This window comes from Spodoptera frugiperda, chromosome 15 (assembly GCF_023101765.2).
Source record: "Spodoptera frugiperda isolate SF20-4 chromosome 15, AGI-APGP_CSIRO_Sfru_2.0, whole genome shotgun sequence".
Taxonomy (NCBI): domain Eukaryota; kingdom Metazoa; phylum Arthropoda; class Insecta; order Lepidoptera; family Noctuidae; genus Spodoptera; species Spodoptera frugiperda.
Genome location: NC_064226.1, coordinates 6493375 through 6519327, shown reverse-complemented (window position 1 = coordinate 6519327; position 25953 = coordinate 6493375). Strand labels below are relative to the sequence as shown.

The 25953-nt window shown below is 35.4% G+C and overlaps 1 protein-coding gene across 2 annotated transcripts in view; it reads left to right on the top strand.

Annotated features, from left to right (window-relative positions):
- LOC118277645 (uncharacterized) overlaps positions 1–25953 on the top strand; it is a 152342-nt gene that overhangs the window by 32243 nt on the left and 94146 nt on the right. For both annotated transcript variants that reach the window (XM_050699193.1, XM_050699192.1), the window contains exon 2: positions 21113–21525. In XM_050699193.1, the coding sequence (XP_050555150.1) occupies positions 21406–21525 (120 nt within the window). In that variant the 5' untranslated portion in view covers positions 21113–21405. The remainder of the gene's footprint in view (positions 1–21112; positions 21526–25953) is intronic.

Below are 25953 nucleotides of genomic sequence, written 5' to 3'. Positions count from 1 at the left end.
CTTATACTAATGATTATTTTTTTAAAGTGGATAGACGTTTTTTTTAAGTCATAAACTTATCTATTCCTCATGATCTCAGGAGCGTTGTATTCCAAGAATGCGGACTACCTTGTTTGTTTATCGGGGCTCCGGCTCGAAAAGCAGTAGTAGAACTGGTGTGGTTTTTAGTCAGTAAGCGCCTAACAGCCTCCCTGTAGTCTCGCCCAAGGCGAGAAATAAGCCATTTCATGATTTTTGTCCCTTAAAAGAGGCTTGGTATGTATCCTCCATGCTACCACTACAAACGTCATTTTAACTGACTAGAAGATACATTTAAGTATCACTCAGACAGTCCTAAAAGTAGGCATTTAATTGCTGTACCTAAAGGCTGACAGGAAAACACAATCGTTAAAAGTCAACACTTTTAACGGTTGGGTAGTATTAAGGAGACTACGAGCTGTTTTATACCTACCTAAGTTGTAAGTACTAGTGCTATAAACCGTTGAGAAAATATTACCGCTCTATGCTAAGCAGCTGAAATATTTCGTTTTATTTCGGTCTTTAAACTCTGTAAATTATAAATGGAGAGTTTAAAATTAGCTTTTAAATAGTGTAATTTCTAAAATCAACGTAGTAATGAGAGACAAGTGTGGGAGAGCCATGCTTCGGCACGAATGGGCCGGTTCGACCAGAGCCACCACAGTCTCATAGAAAACCGAAGTGAAATAACGCTTGCGTTGTGTTTCGTTGTGAAAGTGAGGGTTACCGGAGGCCCAATTACCAATCTCCCCAATTCCCGATTCTCCAACAATCCTTAAATTCCTAACCCCAAAAGGCTACGCATTTGCAACGCCTCTGGTGTTTCGGGTGTGCATGGGTACCATGGTACCTAGATGTAAAAGAAATAAACTTTTAGAAAATTCAATAAATTTTACTTCTAGCACCTGTATAACCTACCAGTCTTAAAAAATAATAATAAAAAAACACCTATATACCTACCACTCTCATCAACGATTTCTCCACCCAAAAATACCAAACCTAACCCTATATTACTCGACGTACGTAACACAGTTTACACATCACTACCATTAGTTAATGGCCTTTGATTGCACCCATGACAGTGAGAAACCATAACACATCAAGTAATTAACCCTTCGTACGCCACACGATTCCATTATTGAAAAGAGGTGTTAAATCATCATTAGTAAGATCGTAGATAAAAACCTTCTTTGTGTTTTCTAGATAGTGGTAAAAAGGTGTTATGTGTTTTTAGTGGTGTTGTGGGCTTCGGAATTTGAAAACTGTTTTTTTTTTTTGATAGATATAAGGTGTTGTCTAGTTTTAGGAATTGTTAATTTTAATTGTAAATTAAGGCTACATGCATAATTAGGATTGTACAGTGATTTCTTACAATCGTCATCAAGGTCATAATTGTTTAATTTTAGTTATGTGTCTTATGTATTCTGACGCATTTTATATCGGATGTTATTTGCTCATACCTAATAGGTACCTATCTCTTTAACCCAACTACTACGCTTTCGGTTTTTAAAAGAAAATTTTATTCACGACAACCTTATTCGACAACACTTAAAAAGAAACTACAGCTTTACAGCGCAATAAAAATTCCAGAACCTCCTTCGACGTTTACCGAACAATACCTATCGGAGTTAACAACATCGACTTTTAAATTATTCATAAAATGTGTTCATACATCATTCCACATAAAAGAAACAGCTTACAGAGCAAATAAGAAAAAGGTATTTCCATACCACACACTCGCACATCAAGCTACACCGAAAATTCTTACACCTTCAATAGAATTTCAACTTTAAAGCTAAGATAATAAAGTTCAAAATGTGTTAAAGTTATTTCACGTGTGCTGTGGTATAACAAAAACATAATAAGTGCGAAAAACGTGGGCATGTGCCTCGTATAAACATATATTTTCACATTTTTCCTTACATTTACGACCAAAAGAAGATCATGAACGGCGCTGGTAGAAAAACGTGTGTCCAAAATGGCAGAAGATACGAGTAGTAATATGTAGCGGTATCTTAAGTAGTTTTATTTAGTATATATATGTACAACGTCACGCCTTTTATCCTCGAAGGGGTAGGCAGAGGTGCACATTACGGCATGTAATGCCGCTATACAATATATACTCACTTTTCACCATTTGTGTTATAAGTCACATGTAATAGGGGGTGAGCCTATTGCCATATACTGGGCACAGTATGTTACATAGTTTCATGTAGCTTATTCATTTAATATTGTTTATTTTTATCTTGAATTTCCGGCTGGTTGGCTAATGCAGTTTCAAAAATGAGGTTTTAAAGCCTTCAATTATGATTAGCAGATTACGAAAAAAAACAATCATATTTTTTATGTATAGCTCTCGTTAACGGTATCTTTAGTAGTGAAAAGTTTCCATTATATAAAGTGCTTTTTGCAATAAGTAATTTTGACAGAATTTTCAGAACCGGTAATATAAAGTCAAAGATCTCCCTCTAAGCTCTATTAGTTATCACACTAACATTATAATCTTGAAAACCTTTTTTTCTGGTTGTTTGTCCGTCAATTACGCTGAAACTACTGAACGGATTTTGACGAAAGTTGGTGTACAGACAGGGTATGACCTAAATTGGGTGGTAGGATACTTATTATCCCACGCGAACGCGACCGAAACCGCCGACAGAATCTAGTAAAAAATAAAGACGGTGCTCCATCATATCATCAGCTCCGTTTGTTTTTAATTCTCTGAAAATATTTTCGCTTTTGTCGTCTACGCAGGTAAATATTTGTCGCAGCCGTTTCCCGCCCTCATGAATTATTAACTACACTGCATAAGTATGGATTTACGATATTTGTTTTAGAATCTGTATTAGTTGCGTTGTTTATAATAAATGTCGTGTAACAAGAGCCAGCTCTAGATATTAATTTTATATTATAAAATATGTAACAATTAGAAATTACAGAAATAAACATCCGAACGTAGTGCTCGAATTTTCTCCTTTTTTTGAACTCGGTATAAACAGTACTTAACATCATATCATTTTTTTTCTACCATGCTTTTTGATTTGACCTGAATCGTTTTACACCGTAAATCACAGTAATCTAAATTACCTGATTCTATATTAATATCCTCATGTAAGAATCATAAAAAAGTCTCCAAAATCACCTAATAAAACCGGTACTACACGTGTAACACTTTCAATCGAAAATTCAATATTAAAATGAAAGTTTAGCAGACAGCGAAATTACCCAATAAACTCCCAAAAGGCCAATACTACCAACTATAAACTATTCCATATTGAAAAATATGTAAAATATAGTCCACACACAGACACGACACTGAGTTCACTCTACCGTCCCTCGAACCACAAGGTGACGCCATGTAACGCCCAAAATTTGAAAATGGAATTTAACTCTCCCCACAGAGCGGCCGCAGAGAGGAACTTTGAACGTGGCTAACGTAATATAAAATGCCTATCTCTTCTGAAGTTCGTGTGTTTTATTAATCTATGGCCTTGGATTTGAATTTTCGATTGCAAAAAGAAACACGACGTTGCCGGTCGGATGGTCACAGATTATCTTTCCTCTTGTTAATTTATATTTGTTTAAAGTCAAGTGTCTAGGTTGAAAAGGCAGTTGAAAGTTTTAATAGTGTTCGCAAGGATGCTTTAAGCAAAATATTCATTTTCTACGAAATACGTTTTAGTTTGCATTTGGAACCACGTCCACTAAACCATTTCAATCGATTACCTTACTAGGACAATGCTCGGTAAATCCAGACTAAATTATGTACCTAGGTAAGCTGGGGTTGTGCTACCTTATCTCCTCATTGACAAGGAACAAGATTGGAGAAATAATACGTGTAAACAGAGCTTAGTTTAAGACGAAAATTTGGGTCACCGTCACAGATAACGGTCGGAAGTAGGGAAAATATAGACCCTTTATGAACTCCTTGGTCGTGGGTATCAAATCCAGTTACTTGAATGGATACTGTCCTTGGGCTGAAATGAAGCTTTATATATTTGGCAGTTTGGGTTTAGGTGTTCTGTACATGTCACTTTGCTTGGTAATTTAAACCTTAACTTGTGTGTAAATATGGTTCAAATCTCGTTATTTTTCTCTTGACATCAAAATGTTTAATGTGTTACAATAATTAATAGATCAGTAACATTTGATTCACTGGTTATATGTGTAGTAGTGGTAGTAAAATATGTTTCAATTCTTTCTAAAATTAAAAGAAAATTAGAAAAAAAAAAATACCAACTTCAGTACATTTTTACTTTCTTTTAACTGAAATTCTTCGAGTGTACCTGCAACAAATCAAAACTACCGAAAGTTTTAAAAGCAAACATCGTTCCTGTATATGCAATGTGTCGCAGCTACCTATGTGTCACTTGGGAAATTTCACATGCGGTAACCTAAATATAGAAACGATAAGAACAAATATTTATTTTATAACTGCATACTATAAAGATGTAATAGTGAATAACCTATATATGCGGTATTTTTCCTACTTTTGCAAGTGTATGTAGGTATTTTATCTAAGAATTAAAGTAAAATACTTGATATAGTTCGATAAATATAACAAAGTTCCCATCTGCTTAGATACTACACTTTATAATCTGTACCCTTAGTTTGATTTTGCTTTACATTTAAAGTAATCAAAACAGGAGCGCGTTCGGCCCTATGATTGGTTGGTTTATTCGAGTCAGCCAATCAGAGCGCCAAACGCGCTCTCATTTCGAATTAAACGTAAAGCAAACACATACTAAGAGTAGTGTTCGTTTTTCCAAATATATATTAGTTTCTAGTATTTAGAATAACATAATGACTTAATTCGAATCACAAACATATTTGTCTCTTACAATAGTAAAACACATTATAACGATTCATGTAATCTATACTCAATTAAACAATAATAATTGTCGAACGGTTTAACAATGCGAGGGGTTCATTATCAATACACGCGACATACAGGGATATCGGATATTTTGTGTGTACTGTACTGTAGTGACGATTTTCAAAAGACAATAACAAAGGCTATAATATTATGTACCTACAACAATTACATGGAGGAAGAAAGAATATAAAAAATGGTACTTAATTTCAAAGGATCCTTTTATGAAGTAAATGGTATTTGATGACAAAGATATACCGGTATACGTAGGTTCATGGGACATCCTATTAAAATATGAACACACCGTTGACTACACAAATTAATTCATAAAGTATAGTTCAAAGTAAAAGCTTTCCATTCGCACACGATTCACCACACTTGATAGAGTTATTCATTTATCTATACCAAAGAGCCGGGAGGCAGTAGTAGCGGAATTTTCTTCACACTTCGATGCCCCGCTATTTCCAAGTCACGGTACCTGAAAGTGCTTAAATTGCACTCCACATCTGTTACGTATTAAAGGTTGGAGCCACTGGATGCTGGATTAAAGAATCACGTACATGCCGTCAGACTGAGCTGAATTTTAATTGCAAATTCTCGTTGTTATGGTAATGGGTCTATCGGTGTAATACCCCAAAAAATCTACCCTTAAAATATCCCAGTAACGACGGTCAGAACGGCTGGAGAAAATCTGAATTAATTTTCTGAATTAAATTCGTGAGAAGGAGTGAAGCAGCCCGGCTTAGCCGAGTTAACTTAAGCTCTGTCTTATACATACATTATGTAAAGGACACCCCAACTTAACCATAGATTTAGAATATCATGCCTGATGTTTGTTTCTAAGGGTATCATTTGCATACCTACTTAATGAAGACGAAAGAGTAAATAGTTACTCTTCTGAAAACCCACTCTAATTGCTCCGCTAATACGTAATCTACCAAAAAGTACACTAGAAACATAATTCACTACGTCTCGGGAGCGCTGTATTTAATTGCAACAAAGAGTAAAAGACAAAAGGAAAGTAGCTTCCAACTTGCACTCGCCAAAGCAAGGGACCGCTTTCCTCGAATGAAGTTGGGAAAAGACTAAACGAGATTTGTACTCACCGAGTCTGGGGACATGTACTGATACGGGAACTTTTGATTGCTAACTTTCTAGCTCTGTTATGTAGTTTTTATACTGCAAATCTATTGAGACCTTCCCGTTGGTTCGCATATTTTCCAAGCAGAAATCTGAACAAGATGTCTGTATTTATTGTTTGATTTATGTCCTCTTGGCAATGAGTATCGAGAACACGCCATAATTTAGATAATATAAAAATACCTATCTGCTTGTAAGTATTTTCTCTACCAACTACGTCGTATACGTTTAAGATAACGTCTGACCCAATTTGGCGGTACGGACGAAAGTTAAAAACCAGCGGTAGTGAAATATAGAACGTATAGCGTATCAGACTAAAAACTATTTGTAATTGATGATGAAAATTTCCTAATACCTTTAATATTTACGAGTAAAATACGTCTGAAAACTTTGAACAATGACCGTCTGCGCATTAAAATGTTTTCATCTAGGTTCCTAATACGTCGGTGACCAAAAACGCCACATTTAGTGGGTCCGTCAAGCGGCGTACTTTAAACTAGATTAATGATCGGTCGTACTACGTTAAGCTGTCGGTCTCAGCCAACATTAGGAGGCGTTCGCCGTCAAAGCGTGTTGGACCCGTAATGCCCGCTGATTACTTGGTCACGAGTAAGTGGCATTTTGGGATTACATTTAGTGAGAGCCTTCAAAGCTCCTCGTCGTTCTGCGTGCCTGGTACGACTGTTGTCCTATAATTGTATGTTGAAGTTTATATACGTACGTTCTAATGAAATCTATAAAACTTTAATATGGCCTATTTTCCTATTCATATAAAGTACCTATACAATTTCAGTTATTATAACGAGCAGAATATTTAGCGCTGCAGCGGTTTGATAAAAAGATATGTCACAACTGCTTAACATGTCAGTTTGGCTCGCTAATACTTTAGTCCAGCCGCGAATATGAAGACTTAAACCACATAAACGTTGGAGTTAAGTCAACAGCAAAATTTTCAATAAAACATTTTCATCTGCAATCTAGCTTAGTGTGAAAATAGAGAAGGAATGTAATACGTATTGTGTCATCTTTTATGTCGTCAGATCCGTGCTAAGACCGTCGTGTGTCTGAGAGCATAAAGTCTTGTGTAAAATAAATCGATCCAATGTCGACATAAGATTGGATTACACACTTTTCTCTGTTTAGCCTTCAATATTTTTATAGCGAACATTTTTATGTGGTGAAAAATTTTATGCACTCTGTGTGGATAGTGCTCCCTAGAGACAGTTCGCGGTGTCATTTGTTATACTCCTGTTTAGCGGATAATAGACGGATGACTCGCAACTTTATTGCGTATTTTTATATAGCGAGCTGGGACAGTTTAAGCTTGAATTATTGCAGGAAATGATACTTAGATTTGTATTCATATTTCAGAATATTTTATAATTTTAAAGACAGTTTTATCTCTATGAGAAAGTATGGTCTAGTGACTTTACAAAGAAGAAATATTGCAAGAAAATAACGATATTTTAGCTTTGGCTGCCGGGTTCCTATCTTGAGCATCTTTGGCAAAGTATTGCCCGTTCTTACAACTTTCCCAAAGAAGGATCTTAAAGTTTAAGAATATTCAATGAAAATTGTGAGCTTAAGGCAGTGTAAGTGTCTATATTAAACATTCTTTTATTTAATACAAAGCCGGAATTTCAAGTAATAACACAGGGCTTGTATTTTTCTCATAAAGTGAGGTGAATTAAACGAAAAGAATTGCCGAAAATAAACGTACCGTAAATACAAGAAATGAGATACAATTATTGTGCCATATAATATTATTACTTTTAAAATAATTAAAGTTTTGTTTTGGTTCGTGCGGAATAGCAATTACGGTTGGTAGAAATATGAAATTTAGCGAAAAATCGTATTGGAGGAACGCCAACTCTATCTGCATTCTAGACAAAACGATTGTGGCTATTTAATTAGCTATCTCAATATTAAATGCAATTAAGAATTATTGCATACAGACTTTCTTACCCGAGAGAGATAAATTTATGTAACTATCTTACTAAATATTTATTACCAAACTATATCGATTAAAAGTGTTTAAGTGCTGCAGTTAGCTAATAATGATACGTTATTTACCTTCATATTACTGAAACATGTACATAACAAACAGTAAATTACTATGTAGTTACTAAATCGGTGTACTGTGATCAGCATATACATAAATTATTTACTCACGAAAATATACTAAGAAAAATTAGTATGGAGTTAGAGAGGTTAGTAGTTCTCAGTATATTTACGTAAGTTAACAGTTAGTTTTATTTAATTTAGTAAGTATTACGATAGGTATTATAAAGTCTAACATATACTTAATAATCTCTTTATTCTTACATACCTGGACAGTGATAACTTTCCTATATCTATAGAAATTCGGTTCACAAAGATTGAAAAACTTCTTCGCGAGTTTTATCTTTTTTTGGACGCAAACCGTTTTGTGGTATCACCAGTTCTGATGTTTGTATTGAACAAATAAAGTAAAAGATGAGCGGTCACACAGTAATCTAAGTTTAGTAGATTGTTTGAAATATTGTTGCTACGAACGTTATTTCCAATGTTACTGTGTTATGAGCTAAAATGAATGTGCTTCTTGCTTTGATGAGTGTAAGATTCGAGAAAAGTGAAGGGAAGACCTTTTCATGTGGTTTTAGATTTTAGATACATTAAATAAATCACTGTTTTGGACGTGGACCGATAATAATGTACTAAAAAATTGGCTCATAATAATTTCTTATCAAAATTGTCACTTTTATTAGTGAGAGATGAGTACATTATTCTACTATCATTCTATAATGAGTTTCCATAAAATCTGTTACGTAACATCATAAAATGATTTGGTATCTCTACACTATAAATACTTAGTACGAACATAAAGACTAAACACCATCGAACCATTCAGTTTATCTTGGAACAGCGGCCAAAGCACGTATTAGGAATTATCGGAACTACTCGATTGAACATGAATTCCGACATCAGATAGGAAACGTTTACGCATTCATTATTAGCAGGACCAAACTCATTTCGCATTGATAAACAGGCGCTATAAACCCGAATATAACGGACGGTCCTTATCAGTGTTACTAACATATAAGCATTGGATACGGCCGACGGACGGTAGAACGAGCCGTAACCGATACCTTCCTCCGATAAAAATGCCGCGTTGACGTTAACTCCACTCGTTTTCTAAGACGGTACATTGATAAGACGTGGTTAAATCGAATAGGGTTATGGATGGGAGTGTGTGACGTAAGTAGGGCACGGTGAATGGTCAGGTAAATGTTTGACTTTAAGTGTTGGAAGTTAAAGTTTATGTTTCGGTGGGAATGTATCCTTTTCCTTCGTGGAAATGTATACTTAGTGTAAAACTTACGCACTTTTCGCCGGTGTCGTAGAGGGTGACAAAGGATAAAATCTTTGTGATAGTGCAGATTTTCTAAGAGTAACCACACTTGAGTTTTGTAATCGAACATCAGGGTTACGATTTTGGGCAGATTCTTTAGAACTCCTATTGTTGACTAGTAGGTAATAAACTAACTTCCAAAATAGACTTAAGATGAAATTAATATAATACGTTCGAATAATAAGTTATCTTAACAAAATAAACTTTTTAACACTGTGACAGCGAATCATAAGACCAACAACTATTTCGTTACTCCAAATTACATTTAAAATTAAACTTTGGAGTGAAGCCACTTAAGAAGTTGCAAAGTTTTGAGTGTTTTAATTTATGGCTACTATCAGCTTAGAAACTAGTGGAATATGCTTGAGGTCATATAAGTTAGAAGTTATTATAGCAGACATCTTGCTTTCTGTTAGTTAGTCTTTTGTTTTCGGTGATAATATGGGTCCATTGTCTTAAAACATGGTGTGGTTATGTATTTAAGAGATAAATATTTTATAGAGCACTATTTTCATTAGCTTTTTTCGATGCTGCGAACGTTTCCGTGGTTAACACTGGTTCTAAACTATGTAGGTAGTTATGTTAATTTGATATTCAAGTTATTCAAAGTTTAAAGTAAGTGTTGTCTTTGTTAGGTACATATTATAGTAATAATTACTTTAAACAATTCATGTTCACACTATTCAATAAGGCGTGAAATTGACCACAAATTGAAGGACTATTAATATCCTTTTAGGCCGGGTCGAGTAAAAAAGTTTGGTGCATTTTTTCACCATACCGTAGGACGTGTTTCACCCCAATATATCCTCAACCTTATTACCGGTTTTCTGTTACAAATAAAGCGACGAAAGCGCACAAGGGTGTTAACGTATACAGCGATGAAAGCGTAGCGTGTTCCAAAGCAAACAATCATAGAGAAAATCATGGCAACTTGGAGTTTACCGAACATTGGATGGCAGTAACTCAGTTATGTGTACTTATGTGGAGTTATGTGAAGATTTAGGAGTTAGTTTATGTGATGTGTTATGTATAATATGATAATATTGCATTCACGGATGTAGATCATGAGGTTTTTATGACAGAAAATATACTACATGGTTTCTTGTATGTTTAATCTATAGTTTCTGTTGTATTTCGCAAAAGAAACGTTTATGAAATTAGGTATTTTTAAAAGAGACACTTAAACGCCTATTAAATAACTTAAGACGGATTTTTTTTAACCAACTCTTTCCGGAGCTGCGGACCACCTAGCGGGTTTACTGGGGCTCCAGCTCGAAAAGCAGGAGTAGGAACGGGTTGGTTTTTAGTCAGTAAGAGTTTGACACTCCCTCTCGCCTCGCCCAAGACGGGAGAAGTCATTAGATGATTTACCCCACAAAAAAAGGTGTAATAATTTTGGACTGCATAGCGGTTTTACCGGAGCTCCGGCTCAAAAAGCAGGAGTAGCAACGGGGTGGTTTTTAGTCAGTTAAGTCTGACACTCCCTCTCACCTCGCCCAAGGTGGGAGAAGTCATTGGATGATTTTCACCCCTCAAAAAAAGGTGTAATAATGTCCCTAGTTAACTTTTATTTGATCACGTTGGTTGACACGCAGTGCCGATGCAGATATATTGAAAAGTCACGTCGCAATCAATTCAACCGCACAATGGTTCATACAGTTGGCGTAATTAATTTACAACGTGTTGACGCAGCGGCAAAGTGATTGGATGCTACGTCATATGTCACTAGTTCGTTTCCTTTATGCAATCTATATTATTGCAGGTTGCCTTCTTCTTATTTGTTTCCCTGTTTGATAAAATAAAGATCAAAAGTATTAACCACCCAAGTATTGACCCAATACTGCCACGATTTCGACCTAGTGCGGCTGGGCCAGCCCGGATGTTAGAGCAGTAATCTGAGTAGTGCTGGAGTCAGGTTCTCTCTGACAGATCTCTAAGCCACACCCATTTAATAGCAATTAGTTGATATTTAAGATTAGATATTTTTCTTCTCATAAAATGAAATAGTTTCATCTAAACAAAATCTTTATTCAGCACAATCACATCACATCAACAGCTTATAAGTGTCCACTGCAGTCCAAAAGTCTCTTGTCGTACATAGAAGAATTGAGAATTCATAATTGATGGTGATTTGAAATCATCACACTTGGTCAATGCAGCTTGACGATTTAAAATTTGTTATTATAAAATTATAATAAGTCCAAGTTTCCTCACGATGCTTTCGTCCTTACTTTCATGCATGAGAAGTGGGCTTCTAAAACCTCCGGGTCACCCGCCTAGAACACAGCAATGCTACTAAGTAATTCGAATGTTCAAATTAAATCATTCTGGTTTAGTATCTATTACCATTGCATTTGTAGTCAACGGAGAGCAAATCCAAATGAGGTTCCCGTCATTGTCCAACAATTCGCCCACGGCGAAATTGGAAAGCGAGAATTAGGTAGCGTATTGTCAATTATCTATCGTATGCAAGCCTGCAAACCGACTGCGTTCGACAAGCTAATGCTAACCATCGATTAAATAGATAGATATGAAATTGAATATTTTATATATCATCATGGCAATCTTATCAGACTAAAAGCTTTTTTTTAAGGGGCGAAAATCATTCAATGACTTCTCCCGCCCTGGGCGAGGCGAGAGGAAGTGTCAGACTCTTACTGACTAAAAACCACACCGTTCCTTCTCCTGTTTGTCGAGCCGTAGCCTCGGTAAACCCACTAGTCCGCAGCTCCGGATCAGGCATCAGTCCCACTGGGCCCCAACTGTGGTAGATCAGACTAAAAGCTTAGCATTTAATTTTTCTTCGAACGCGTTGTCTAAGGAATGACAATGTTTTTAGTTATACGAGTTAGGAACGTATCCAAAAATGCGTATATTGGATAACCCGTTATAAGTATTTGTATTAAAATTGCAGCATCATATTCACATACAAAGCCGAATGAAGCAAGAAATAGACTGCAGAGCATTTGTAGACTTTGGCACAGTATTTGTTTACGTTCAAAATCAATATATTTATTAACTAACGTTAGCACGGAAACTCACTAATCTATCTTGTAATCTTCGAAATATTTATCAACACATCTACGAATAATTAATTTTAAGTATATTGCTCCTTGTAGAGGAAATTTCAATCGTAGCCGTAGATGTAAATAAAAAAATGTTTCTGTTGGTATAGGTAAACACAAATTAATGTGAGCGTGTATGAATTTGCATGGCTTTCTAATTACAAACATGTAGTGTAGTTACTGATTGTATATCCTGATATATTTACGTTTAAATAACTATTCATAAATTACCGTGATAAATGAATTATTGTTTATGGTAACGTGAGCACGCGACGTGTAGTGTTAGATGTGTGTGTACCTAAATTATGGCGGGAAATCTGATGTAGGAAATTCAATATGGCTACATACAACTTCCATTTTTGAACTAGTGAAAAGAAAAACATTTATGACTGGCCAGTACGTTCTTCGCATTTCATTTACTTTCGTCTAAATAAAGTTTTTTAGTCTGTAGTGAATGAAGTGAATTATTTGAATGAAAGCCAGTTAGTTTACCAGCTCAATTTCTTTAAGCACTAGCAGAGTTTCTTAGATTTCAGTAAACTAAAGTTTTACGAGTATTTTAAAATGATTTGTGTACACATTTTAGATTCGTTTGATGTTTATCTGTAAAGCAGAAATTGTAAATTTACTTTTAGCTACTTAATTAATCATGTCATTTTTAAATTATAAACATTAAAAAGTATTTGAAATACTTTTTTGTGTTTACATTGTGAGTGTAACCTCACGTCAATCAGATAAAGAGTTTTACATGAAACAAGATAGAAATAAGCAAAACAAGCCGTATGTTTATCAGTAGTATGATAAATTGAATAGTTGCCAAAGTTTCCGCTTTAATATCCCATGAATCATTCTGCTTTGATTGTTATGGAGAGTTGAGGGTCCCGTGATTGCGTAAAGGCTAATCTAATACAGTAGATAGCAGATATTCCACACATAATAAAATCTCCTCGTATCAAGTTAATAAAAGTAGGTTTGATTGTTTATTAGATATATGTATGTATGTATTGATGAATCTTTTTGGTTAAATAGTCGGGACTTATTTGAGGTTTCGGTTTCCTTATATTAGTTTTATGTGTGAGATGATATTTTATGAAGAAAAAAATAGAGATTGTTCCGTTTGTTTCAATGTATACAGGCGACACCAAAAATTTTATACAATAGATATGACCGATTTTTTTGGAATATACCTACGTTTTTTGGTTCCGTTTTTCTGTGCACATGGTGGTAGCAAAATACTTTTGCTCTTATTTCAAAGTGAAAATAAAAATACAGAAGTCAAAATGCCATGCTGGGCGCAGCTGTGATCGTTTGGAGAACATTTCAAGTATGGAATGGTCGGTCACCAAAAATCCTCCGATTTTAAATCGGTTCACAGCTAACTGCCGTACACAGAGATTTTTAATGTCTACTTTAACTATTTCTGTCCTTAGTTACGATTTCAATTATTATGTTATCGGCTTACTCACGTAACTGTTTGACGAGGAACTCGACTAGTTATAATAAAATCATAGTTTTTTTTAATGAGACACGCCAGTAATCGAGCAGACGTATTACCTGATGGTAACCGATAGTTGCCGCCCATGGACATTTTAAACACCAGAGGCGTTACAAGTGCGTTGCCGGCTTTTTGGGAAGGGGGAATTGGGTCTCCGCCCCAGTAACCTCACTCACACAATAAAACACTTGCGTTGTTTCACGTCAGTTTTCCGTGAGGTCGTGGTATCACTTCCATTCATGCCGAAGCATGACTCTTCCACACTTGGAAAAAATGATTTTGTTCCAAAAAGAAATAACCATTAATTTATGACTCTGTGTACGGCGGTAAGTCTGTAAGTAGGGCAAATATCGCTCAATGGTTTTTATCTACATCTGAGTATTGGTACGTCAGTCATTGTTTATTCTAACACAAAAACATTTCTTCTCCGTACTGGTTGGCAAAGAAAATAAATTATACTGTTTTATAATTCAAGTCACGTTGTCTTGTGGTTTTAATCAAGGCGAAAGTTTAGGGGAAGCGTTAATCTGCTAATGTTAGGTTAAGGAAGTTCGCGAACTTGTGTGTCGGTATTCAATGGGATTTACTTTTTGTTTCAAATTATTATTCTTTCTTATTAATTAGTATTGCCAACCCGCATTTGAGCAAACGTGGTGATTAATGCTCAAACATTCTACGCGCGAGAAGAGGCTTTGGTCAGTAGTGGCCACTTATAGGCTGTTACTGTGTGATGTGATTAATAGGTATACTTACCTACATTAGTTTTTACTATAAAAATGTTTTGTTAATTGCATGAGTGTTCGACAAAATGCTTCTTAATGTTGTATGAAACACAAAATTAAAATTACTTATATGTACATACAAATTTTCGGACTCTCATTGTTACCGATTTTTTATAGATAGGTAGTAATCCGAGACAGTCAAAGCTATTGAGCGTTTAGTCCCAGACAATAAACCAGTAATAAACGATAGTCTGTAGTACGTAAACATAAGATTTGTTCTATACCAATTTTGCCACGAATTACTTCAACCATGTTATATTTGAGCCACAAAAATCTCCGTGACATAGGTATCAAAAAGATACTAAAACATGTTACGTACGTATTTAAGTATCTACCATCAAGCCAACTAAATGGAAACTTGCTGACGAGAATATAAAGTGACTTTGTCGACTTAAAATTTACGAGCGAGCGCTGTTAGTGAAAAATTAAGGGAAAAATTTAAAAATATAATTGTGTTTCGTTGCTCGCCACGGTACGAATACTTTTGTAAACTAATAAACTGGTTCCATTTTGTATTTTCCAAATCGACATTGGAAAACTATTGTGGAGTGGGTAAACGTTTTTATTTTCATTTTGATTTCATATTGTTTGAATTTTGGCAATGTTTCACTCAAAACTGTAGTTTGTTTCAAGCAACGTTTTTGTTTATTTAATACAAGACGCATCTAGCTGAAAAGTTTTATTTTCTCTTTAGAAGGTAAATAATGAAAGTACAGATTTATAAAATATTAAATTTCTGTAAACATTCGACATATAAAACCACGAACATCGTACCTTTATTCCATAACATTCCTCATTAAATCAACACCGAACCGCATTATTCAAAAACCACACTGCGCTCAGTTTCACGGCGTATTATTTCAAATCCCACAAATCCTTTGCTACGCTAAAGGTACTGAGATTCGGAGCTCCTCTGTTCAGCTAACAACTGGTGGAAAATTACCAGCTGAAGCGACGTGCGTCGGAAACATGAACAACCGCCATCATTGCCCATTAACCCCATAATACGTTAAATATGCTAAGGAGCTCACATTCACGAATAATAGTGGCTGAAATCTTCACAAACTTGGCTGCCAAGCCCGCCATATGTTATCTACGTACTTTACTAATTATGTAGTCTGGAAATTCAGATGCGGTCGCGTTGAATTAAGTTTTATTTCAAGTCGCGGCTTTAACTTGTTCCATGTTTGTCACTGGCATACTTGTTCTTGAACACTTAAGAGTTCTTTTAAGTCTTTACATAATTTGGTCCTAAAGTAAACTCGTCTTTATTGTTAGGCTTTTTATTTTTCTGTACCAAATTCAACCTCCTCCCCATACAATTATAAAACCTAGGTATTCATTAACAGAAACACACTAGTGAAAAGCTCAATACTGCATGGAGATGACACTAAAATGCTTCCACACGCTTCGGTCACTTTATCCGATTGCCAATTGTTCAATCAATTGGACCCGTTTCCGCTAGCCTTCGTAATGTCGGGCCAAAATAAAATAAGTGCCTTATTTATTTGATCGATCGGCCGATTTACTACAGTGGAAGGTGACACATACGTAGTGCCTACATGCATTATGAGACGAGTTGTAAGACAGATTGATGATCCTACCATAGCCTGAAATATCGCTCTACTTTGTTAAGCGCTTGAAGCGCTGAGCGTGTCCAAAATCCGGGCGCGCGGGATTTAATATTAGTATCCACTTACACGGATCGTGATCATTTTATCCTGGCATGAGGTACCACAATTAAACGATAGCCACGTCTCTAGCCTTTGACTGAACACCTAAGTAACGTCTATCTATTATAGGTCGCCTCGATGAACAGCAAATCTGTCTGTAATGAATCAATCTACCTAACGGCAGGTTTCGCCATTTGTGGCGATATCGAAGAGATGAATTGAGCTTAGCTTAGAAAAGCTTATTTTGGGGGTATTTTATCGTAGACAAATCTGCTATTAGCAGTTCTAAAGCTGTGACACAGAGAGGCGCCGTATTTTGAATATAAATTCGTCGGATAGCTATAAAGCGATGATAGTTTAGGTAACTCAATAAGTTGGATTGGATTAAAGTGTGGAGTTATCTATCGCGCCGGTGTGCGTGGCAATATTCAAGGGGTGCTATTATGTGACCCACTTCGAGCGAACGTGGCGCGGAGAGAATTAAATGTTATATAAATACATCGTATTTCCGTGTATCGTTTACCTATGTGATGTGATTGCAAGTTTGTAAGTATATTGATGGTATTTATCATTTACAAAAGTACTATATGGCCCTTTGTGGTATAGTTAATATTGATTTGCATGCCTTACTGACTGTTTATTAAAGTCAAAGCATTTATTCCAATTAATCTTAAATTAGACACTTTTAAAACACTGTCTGTCAGTGAAGCTAGTTGCTCGTTCAAAAGTGTAACTTCGAATGGAGAAGAACGAGCAAGTAACTCCATCGTTACTCTTATAACTTACACAACTGCAAAACATATTCTTAAAAATAGTAAGTGTCCCACTTTACACATTTCATTTTGCAACTCTAGAATGGAAGTCATAAATAAAGTAAACCAAACAAATTAGTTCCAGGGAAAGTATAAAACTTGAGTTACTTCCAGCCACCTTTAGGGATGGAAAAAAGTTACTTTTAACTTAGAATAGTTAATTACGCAAACTAACTGAACAACTCAGTTATAAGTCTGAGTCGTCCATTATTTAACTTAAGAGTTTAAAAGTGTGTGTGTTTAAATTAATAATGACGCAGTCGCAGGTATAAATAAAATTTCTATATTTTTTTTTTTTTTTTTTTTGATGGGGGAAAATCATCCAATGACTTTTCTCGCCTTGGGCGAGGCGAGAGGGAGTGTCAGACTCTTACTGACTAAAAACCACCCCGTTCCTTCTCCTGCTTTTCGAGCCGGAGCCCCGGTAAACCCAGGTGGGTGGTTGATTTGAGAAAATATTTTTCTAAAACAGGAAGATAATTTGGGATATTTACTGATCAGCTATTTGGAACTTTTCCAATGTCCATAAGATTTTTCATAGGTAATCAAATTTAAAAGTTACTAAACATAGTTTTGCGTCTATATGATTTTTCCATTACAATTTTAATGTCAAAACTTTAATAAAAAATAACTATAACTCTTCAATCGTCTACAATGTTTCTTCTGGAGACGGTAGGAATAGCCGTCCATATACTTACTAATCAGGTATCTAAACTATTATGATGTCACACTGTGTTATTACTTACTGGTTTGTAGCATTTTGCTCCCACCGAGTACCTACTACTACAGCTTCTCAAAATTACTAACATACGTAGGTATGTACGTAGATACCTACTGTCTCGTATGTACGTCATAGTTTTCATTTGCATAGACTAATCGCCATCTTGCCTCAAGCTAAGAGGCCCTTGAGTAAAGTTATTAGTGCCCTGTCCATCTTCATTTTGCAGACTCACTGCCCGAGACTTGGACTTGACAACCGTTTACTAACGGTCGCTTGACCATACCGACAGTTTGAATTTGAAAAAAAGAATTTTAAAGTTCTAAAAAGTTTTGATACAAAAAAATATTAAAGTCTGTTTCAACTGCCAGGTTTTTAGTTGGGTTATTTTGTCTGTGAATTAATAACTTTTGTTTAGATCCATCCTAACGAATTATATTTTAAGGCATTAGCTTTCGCCTATTGATTTCCTAAATCTTTCATCCGTCTTTGTATTCGTTGATCGATCTCTTTATGAGGGCTTTTTTTCTTTCTCTCGAGGATATGACGCAAATATCATTCATCAAGTTGACATTAAATAACTTCAGAGCAATCTAGTAGAGAAAGAAAAAAAGTATCATTGATAATTTGCTCACAAAGTCTGTGACTAGAAAAAGTAACCTGCAAAGAATTGGGTCACCAGGATGGTAGATCCACGACATTTACATTTACAATTATCTTTAAATCTTTCACCAAGCAGCTGTGGAGTGTCTCTTTTAATTAAAACCAAATACTTACCATCAGAATTAACATTTTTTTACTTTTTTAATTTACGTTTTTTATTCTCGTTTTCTTAGTTTTACACCCAGGTTTTACGCGGCTGTTTATTGCTTTGGCTAACACTATTTTAGTGTGGAATGAAATGATGATTAAATGTTTTTTCTGTCCATTATAAAAATTAATAAAAATGTAGAGAGAGTATTTTTTGCTATAAATACATACTGAAAATATGTGACCATCACTTTTATTATCTAGCCAACAAAATGTTTATTTTGTGCTTCTTCGTCCTATCCATTGTATGTAGCTGTTTATATATCTACTGTACTAAATACATTGGCACTGTCCAACTAAAATCTCCAACAATAACCAAGACTTGGCTAACAAAACTGTGTCGCAAAGCTGTTTGACAGCAAAACTTGAGCTTCAGCTCGTTGAGAGCGGCTGCTGTCATCCATTAGCGCGTTTAATTGAAAACTGTCCAGATCTTCAGTTCACAGTACAACAGCATCGAAAGGCGACTTCAAACTAACAACTAATAAGAAATTCTAAGACAAAAGTGTCTCTAGTCTGTAGTAGAAAGCTGGTAGCTGGCTAGGCACCAATTTAACCCGACGCTTCATCTTTTCTGCGCTGAGAGGCCGTCGTCACGTATTTGCGCGTGTTTAATTCACGACTGTCCGCGCTCGTGTCCGCGGCACGGCGGCGCTAGGGTTAACGAGTGTACCTGTTTCTGACGGAATTCTCTTTCTTTTATATTATTTTCTGAATAGGAGAGCCAGCTGAATGATTAAATATGCAAAGCTGAGCCAGTTTAAGTGCTAATGAACCGTATGATTCTTGCTTTGTTTATGGATTGCGGAGCTGTTTGTTGGTATAATCAGCCAGTCGTACTTGTTGAATTGAATTAATGTTTTTGTTCTAGATTTTTCACTGGTTTAACTTAATGCTGAAAGTAAAATACAGTTTTATTAAAACGTTTTTAATCTACAAGAGTAAAATTGTTTTCTCAATTCAACGCGTATTGTTTCAAACCGCTTTGTATTGATACGAGAAAAGGAAAACATGTTTATTTTAGTAAAACTTTCAACGAATTTCCTTACCCAAATCCCCGTATCTCCGAAATGGGTAGAAAACATCGCGGTCGTCCAATTTCGTGTGATCCGTTGCGTGGGTAGGTCTGCATAACGTTGCGGCGGGCGGGCCGAAACCTCACCAAATGAGCACATGCACGGAAACTTCCGAGCCCATTTACAGGCCCACAAATCCTAGAAAAAACTAAAGAAAAATGTTCCTTTTACGCAAAGGGAAAATACCTCACGCTAAGTGCTCATTTATTTGTATTTGAAGGGCAATTCTGTTTATGGACTTTTTAAAAATATAATTGAAGGAATGTCGAGCTTGAATGCCTCGCCCATTACGATTTGCCTAAATGAAAAATTGTGTTTACATCTAATTGGGTTCTAAATACAACTTCTTTACATATTTCTGATTCAAAAAAGAGTCAAGAGTCGTTCTCCTTGTACTCATGTTAAGTAAATCCCACCAGTCATATGGATCTTGAAGGGTTTCGCATAAATCTGTTATACTTTTTTGATGGTTGCGTGGGCAGTCTCCCATTTTCAATATCTTCTGTTATTTATTTTTACTGGAAGTTCACCGATGACGTCGGTTCAGAGTTTATAGGGCAAAATGATATTATGCATAAAGGGTATCTTTATATTCTTAGAAACTTTATAACTTTCGGTTACAAAATGCCTGATTTTTCGGTGTAAAAATGAGAAAAGGTTCACATATTCAGTCAGTTAAGTAAATATTTTAGTGTAATAGAGAGCAATTCAATTGCTTATAGAATAAACAAGTTCGTATATTTATAGATAAGACTTCTTGGTACGTATTATAGATTCCGTAGAATCAACTGCGGTCTTAATTATGAGCGCTACCGCACCTCTAATTATAGATATTCCCATTAAGTTTATTTAATTTTCAGAAAAATTGTACTGTTTATTTTTTCCTCTAGAAAAATAAAATAAAGAATAAAAAACCACATCATAGCGCCATTTATACATTATCACCACAAAACTATTTTGTCTGTTGGTAAGAAACGTCAGAATATGAAAAGAATCAAATTGGACAATGTGTTTACGTTTCCGTAACCCCATTTTGTTTAGTGTAAATGGGCAGGTCTGAGCAAACGAACAATGTTTTCGCTAGATATCAGACGTCTATTCAATGTTGCCATTTTGAAAAAGAACCCATATCATATTGCGTCTGACTGCCGGACGCGGGAAAGGCGTTCGCTTATGATGACCCATGTCACTCCATTTTTTTTCTGTCTGGATCTCGCAGAACCTAAACTGTTAAGATAAAATGTATTCTTATTTTGTTTCAGATTAATGAAATACTCACTGAAGTTACGATAATAATAAGAAGCGTGTTAGAAGGGAAAATAATAGTGCCTATGTAAAAAATAATATTAGAAAATTAATTTAAAGTGATAAAGTGTAACGTTCCATTAATTAAAGTTAGGATGAAACATGTGTAATTAGCGAGGGGAAAATCTATGAGGCGAGTGTAGAAATGTGTGTATATTTAATCAAGAGTGTAACAAAGTGCTTATTTTGAAGTGTAATGGTAGAGTAGGTTAGAGTATTGTGTAGTGTGTGTGGGTAAAAGAGAGGCAAGATGTTGCCGGTGCCCCAGGATCGTATGTCTGGTCGTCGGAGCAGTTCCATCGTCAGCAGGACTTTGCTCGGGCGCCGGGCTTCTGTCTACGTCACCGGCCAGCATCAGGACCCTGCCAAGGTAATGACGATTTACATATTGTTAAATAGGTATTAGCAATAGTATATACTCATTCTGATTATGGTAAGTAGATTATTCTTACTAAAAACAAACTTTAAGAACAATTTTGACGATCTCTAAGAGACAAAGTCCTTCAAGTACTAACTAAATAAAAGAATGATAAATTGTTGAAGTGATTACTATAATTACTTAAACTTCATATTGGATTTAAGAATCAGTTTTCAGGATTTTCAGGAATATTACAATCGACTCAAAGTGGATTTTTCTTGACCTTTAATGAATTTACACAACAAAACAGTTGTACATGTTTAATAATACGAACTTTAAGATTAATTACAAAGCTATTTTCGTACAATAAGCCAAGACAACAAACATATTCAAACAATCGCATTCAAATTAGTCTTATCGCTTACACTCGCTCTAATCTTCTCATTCCTTATTAACTACTAACAAGTATATGAACGTTGGTAGTTTTGTTATCGACACAATATGTTTTGTGTGAACAATAGTGGCGCCCGCATAATTCAGAATCTCGAGGGTAGTTTCACAAACGCTGTAGGTATATATATACGCGCGTACTCTAGGTACCTATTTAGTTGACGATCAGCCTGCGAACGGGTAACAGCTGAGAGAAATTCGAATTATAAATCGGCGGCAACGCTGTAATGTTCCCTGCGGGTACCTATACGTACTTTTAAATAATAGGTTAGGTTGGCGTTTATCTGCGCGTTGTCAAAGCTAATTCTGTAGAGGTGTGATAATAATTTATACCGAACAAACAAATACACTTAATTATTATGTTCTTTACACATCAGAATGAGTTGGATGCAAAAAGTCATCGGGTTTTTCAACATCGGCCATAATATTTCCGCATGAAATTGTATGATTTAGATAACTTCTTATAATCGCACAAATATTACGTTCATTCTGAAGAGTATTTCCAAATCTGATAACTAAATAAACTAAATAATTTCCTTACAGAAGTGTGACGCTTAGCAATTACGTATATGACCACAAAACTATCGACTTGAGTACTGAGCTTTACGGCCCAATACAAATCTGGATTATAATTTAATTGACGCGTGGGTAGGCAAATATGTATCGACAGCCGATGGATTAGCATCATCTCCCTCAATATACTTACGAAATACGTCATTCCTGTTTACATTTATAGAGATATTCAGGGATTTAAGAACCCAGTCCATTCATCAAATAAAGTAAAAACGACGTCGAGTCAATCAAGCGTACTTACTTGCCTCTTTAACGCGAACACAACAATGCGTAGAATAGATACTCCGGAAGAATAATAAAGCTTTATATCTTTTCCAAAATAAGGGTAGTCAGATAGTTATTATAAATAAACATACTCGTACTATAAATCTTCGCAACTTTTCCGTATACAACATTTATAGGCGTATCAAAGAGGTGTGCTATACAAATTGTACGAGTAGCATGAATGATAGTGCTCGCAAAATATAAATGTTTACGAAAGTGTCTACTCTATTCGTCAGATTTACGATTGTAAAATACACTGTTTGCAACATACACAGCGTTAGCATACACATAGTTACTATGCGTGATCTTGCCCAACGATGTTAAGTCAAAATGATTGATGGGGAGATGGAAATAGTTCTCTATAACGCGTAAGCACTTCAGTGAATTTTTATTTGTCGGATGAAAGGTAAGGAAACATCTTCGGGCCGTTGATTGGTTGAATAGTTATCTCTGTACGTAAAGTAAATATAATAATTTGCTGTACCTTAACGAGAATGCATTACCATTTTCACGTTACAAATTCCATCACACAATTTGCGTGGAGTTATGGCGACGTTATGAGCGTAGCTCGCATAGCGATACACAAACACAGTACACAGAGCAGTGTATTTGTGTATTATTACCAGCTTGCGTACGATATTTGTTCGGTGACGTACGTAGTAGCGGGGAAATGTGGTACGTTTCAACACTCCACTCTATTCTTCTATTCATACAACGAACAATGTCTTATTTCGCGAAATTGTGCTAAAAATTAAAATGAGAGCTACGTTGTTCTGTTCGGTTCATTTTGCATCTCTAGTTAATTGTTATTTGTTCTTATTACAAGTTTGTTTAATTAAACTGTGCCAAAATTAATAATATTTGGATTTCTGAATTTAATTTCGAAATTCGGTCATTTATTTATTTATTTAGAAAAACATGCATAATTTTACAGCTTAAGCCAATATATTATACAGTTAAAATGTACCTAATCAATGGTTATTCTTATAACAGTACACAACACTTAACCAAACTCCTACTTTTTAACAGATCATACAACCGGTAAAAGTAAATGTCCTTGACGATGGTATAATACACAATTACTCAACCTATCAAAAATTTCATGCACGTAACATTTTCGTTGAGATTATGTAAAATCAGAATGGTCTTAAATAGAGTTTTTAGCATTCCAATTTTCTCGATAATACCTCGAGTGAAATCACGCAGAAGTGACACCCGACTCGCAGCCATTTTGAAAAGGGTACGACTACGAATGGTGGGGAATTAAAATACCTGCTTACTTTGAATATATACGATGTGCTTCTAAATTATGGGAGTGAGGGACGGACGTTGAAGGGAAAGTAAAAGTACCTACTAGTCAGAGGCGGATGAAACCTAGAGAGCGCCCTAGGCAAGCATTGGTTCATTGGCGCCCCTAATTTTTTTAGTGCCACCACCACTATGGGCATTTGGCACGCGCATCTCGGGACCCCGTCTGTAACTTGGCGCCCTAGGCGCTTGCCTAGTTTGCTTTAGTCATAATACGGCTTCTACTTATATCTACGATCTGCCTGTTATACCTAGTTGAGAATAGTTCAAGGGTTGGGATTGAAAACTAGAGTGAAAAAGTTTTTGGACCGGACAGAACTTGCTATTTATTAGGCCTTTTAGTGCCTATATTTTTGGATAAAACTGCCCCTTTTTCCTTCAATGTTATGGTTGGTTGAGTATGAAGTAGTATGAGATTTTTTGCTCAATTTTCCAGAAGTCATCGTAGATTCCGTCTCCGGTAAATGGTAAAATATAATTAGGTGCAGCATAGTTATAGTAGAGCAGATAACTAGGTCTTTGATGTAAGGCAAAACCAGATCTTTGATATAGTAAAAACTCATACTTAAACATTTTAAAGAATACACAAAACTATTTCTTTTTCAAATTGAACACTTGGCATATGAATTCTTTCCTATCTTCCGTATGGATACCATCCAAATTTTAACAAAAAAATTAACATTAGGTCATTCAAAACTTATTCTTAAAATCATGGCAACAAAGTATAAAATGGAAGCACTAAAAAAATGCAACAACTCATCTGCAAGTCATATGTATCGCTGAGTGTTTTCGAAGCAAACACGTTCAGATTTCAGACGTGAAAAATAACCTGCAGATTCACTGTTTTCAAACTTTACATTCACCTTTCAAAATAGTGAAAATATCTAGATAGTAACTTTGTATATTTCATGTATGTGTGACACTGTACACCTATTGATTTAAATCTTTTTACTGGATTTATTTAACAGAACATTTTTCTTTACAAACTAAAGATTTCTCAATCTTCAGAACTACAACACATTAACTCTCATCTTACAACTACATTAACTTCTCCGTCTCTCGAATCTCAACTACAACGAAATAGATGTAATGGCCACATATATGTAATGGCGAGAAATCTTAATGAACGACTAGACCGTAATAAAAACGACAAAGTTCCTTTTATGTTCCTTAATTCTTCGTTGCCAATCTGAAATCCCGTACATTCAATGTAACAAATTGATTCAGATCCAAATAATTTTTACCTCACTCATGAATTTACACCGCGTCACTTTAAATTTACAATGATAATAATTAAATTAAACAGCATATTGTCAACGAGAACGTTAAAGCGTGTTGTGTTAAAAATGGCGATGGATGTGGTATCCCGACCCTGCCGGCAGTAATTAATCGACATCATTACTTGCGTGGAACTTTCAGCAAATAAAATACAATTCGTGAATTTTAACAGAGGAAATTTTTCGCAAACCTGTCATTGCTCATTGTGTTCTCGTGTGATTTTGTTAATTTGTTACAATTAAACTTTTGTGAATATGTATGTGGAGGTATTGTGGAGATTTTCGTGTTCGGTTTGCCTTTTTGTGGGCGGTAAATATGTGGCAACAGGACGCGTATTGTGCGAATAACACCTCTACAAAATAAATTGTTTAAAGCCAGGAAAACACCACAAACAATTCTGTAAATAAATATTGTTTTATGATAGTCAACTTTGAATTATTTTCCCATAAAATCTATTTAAATGTACAAAAATAATGTCCAAAATGTGCGTACTGAATTTACAAGTGCCTACCGTTCAATAAGAACGAGTTTTACATGAATATAAGCCGCTAGTATGGCTTGAAACTA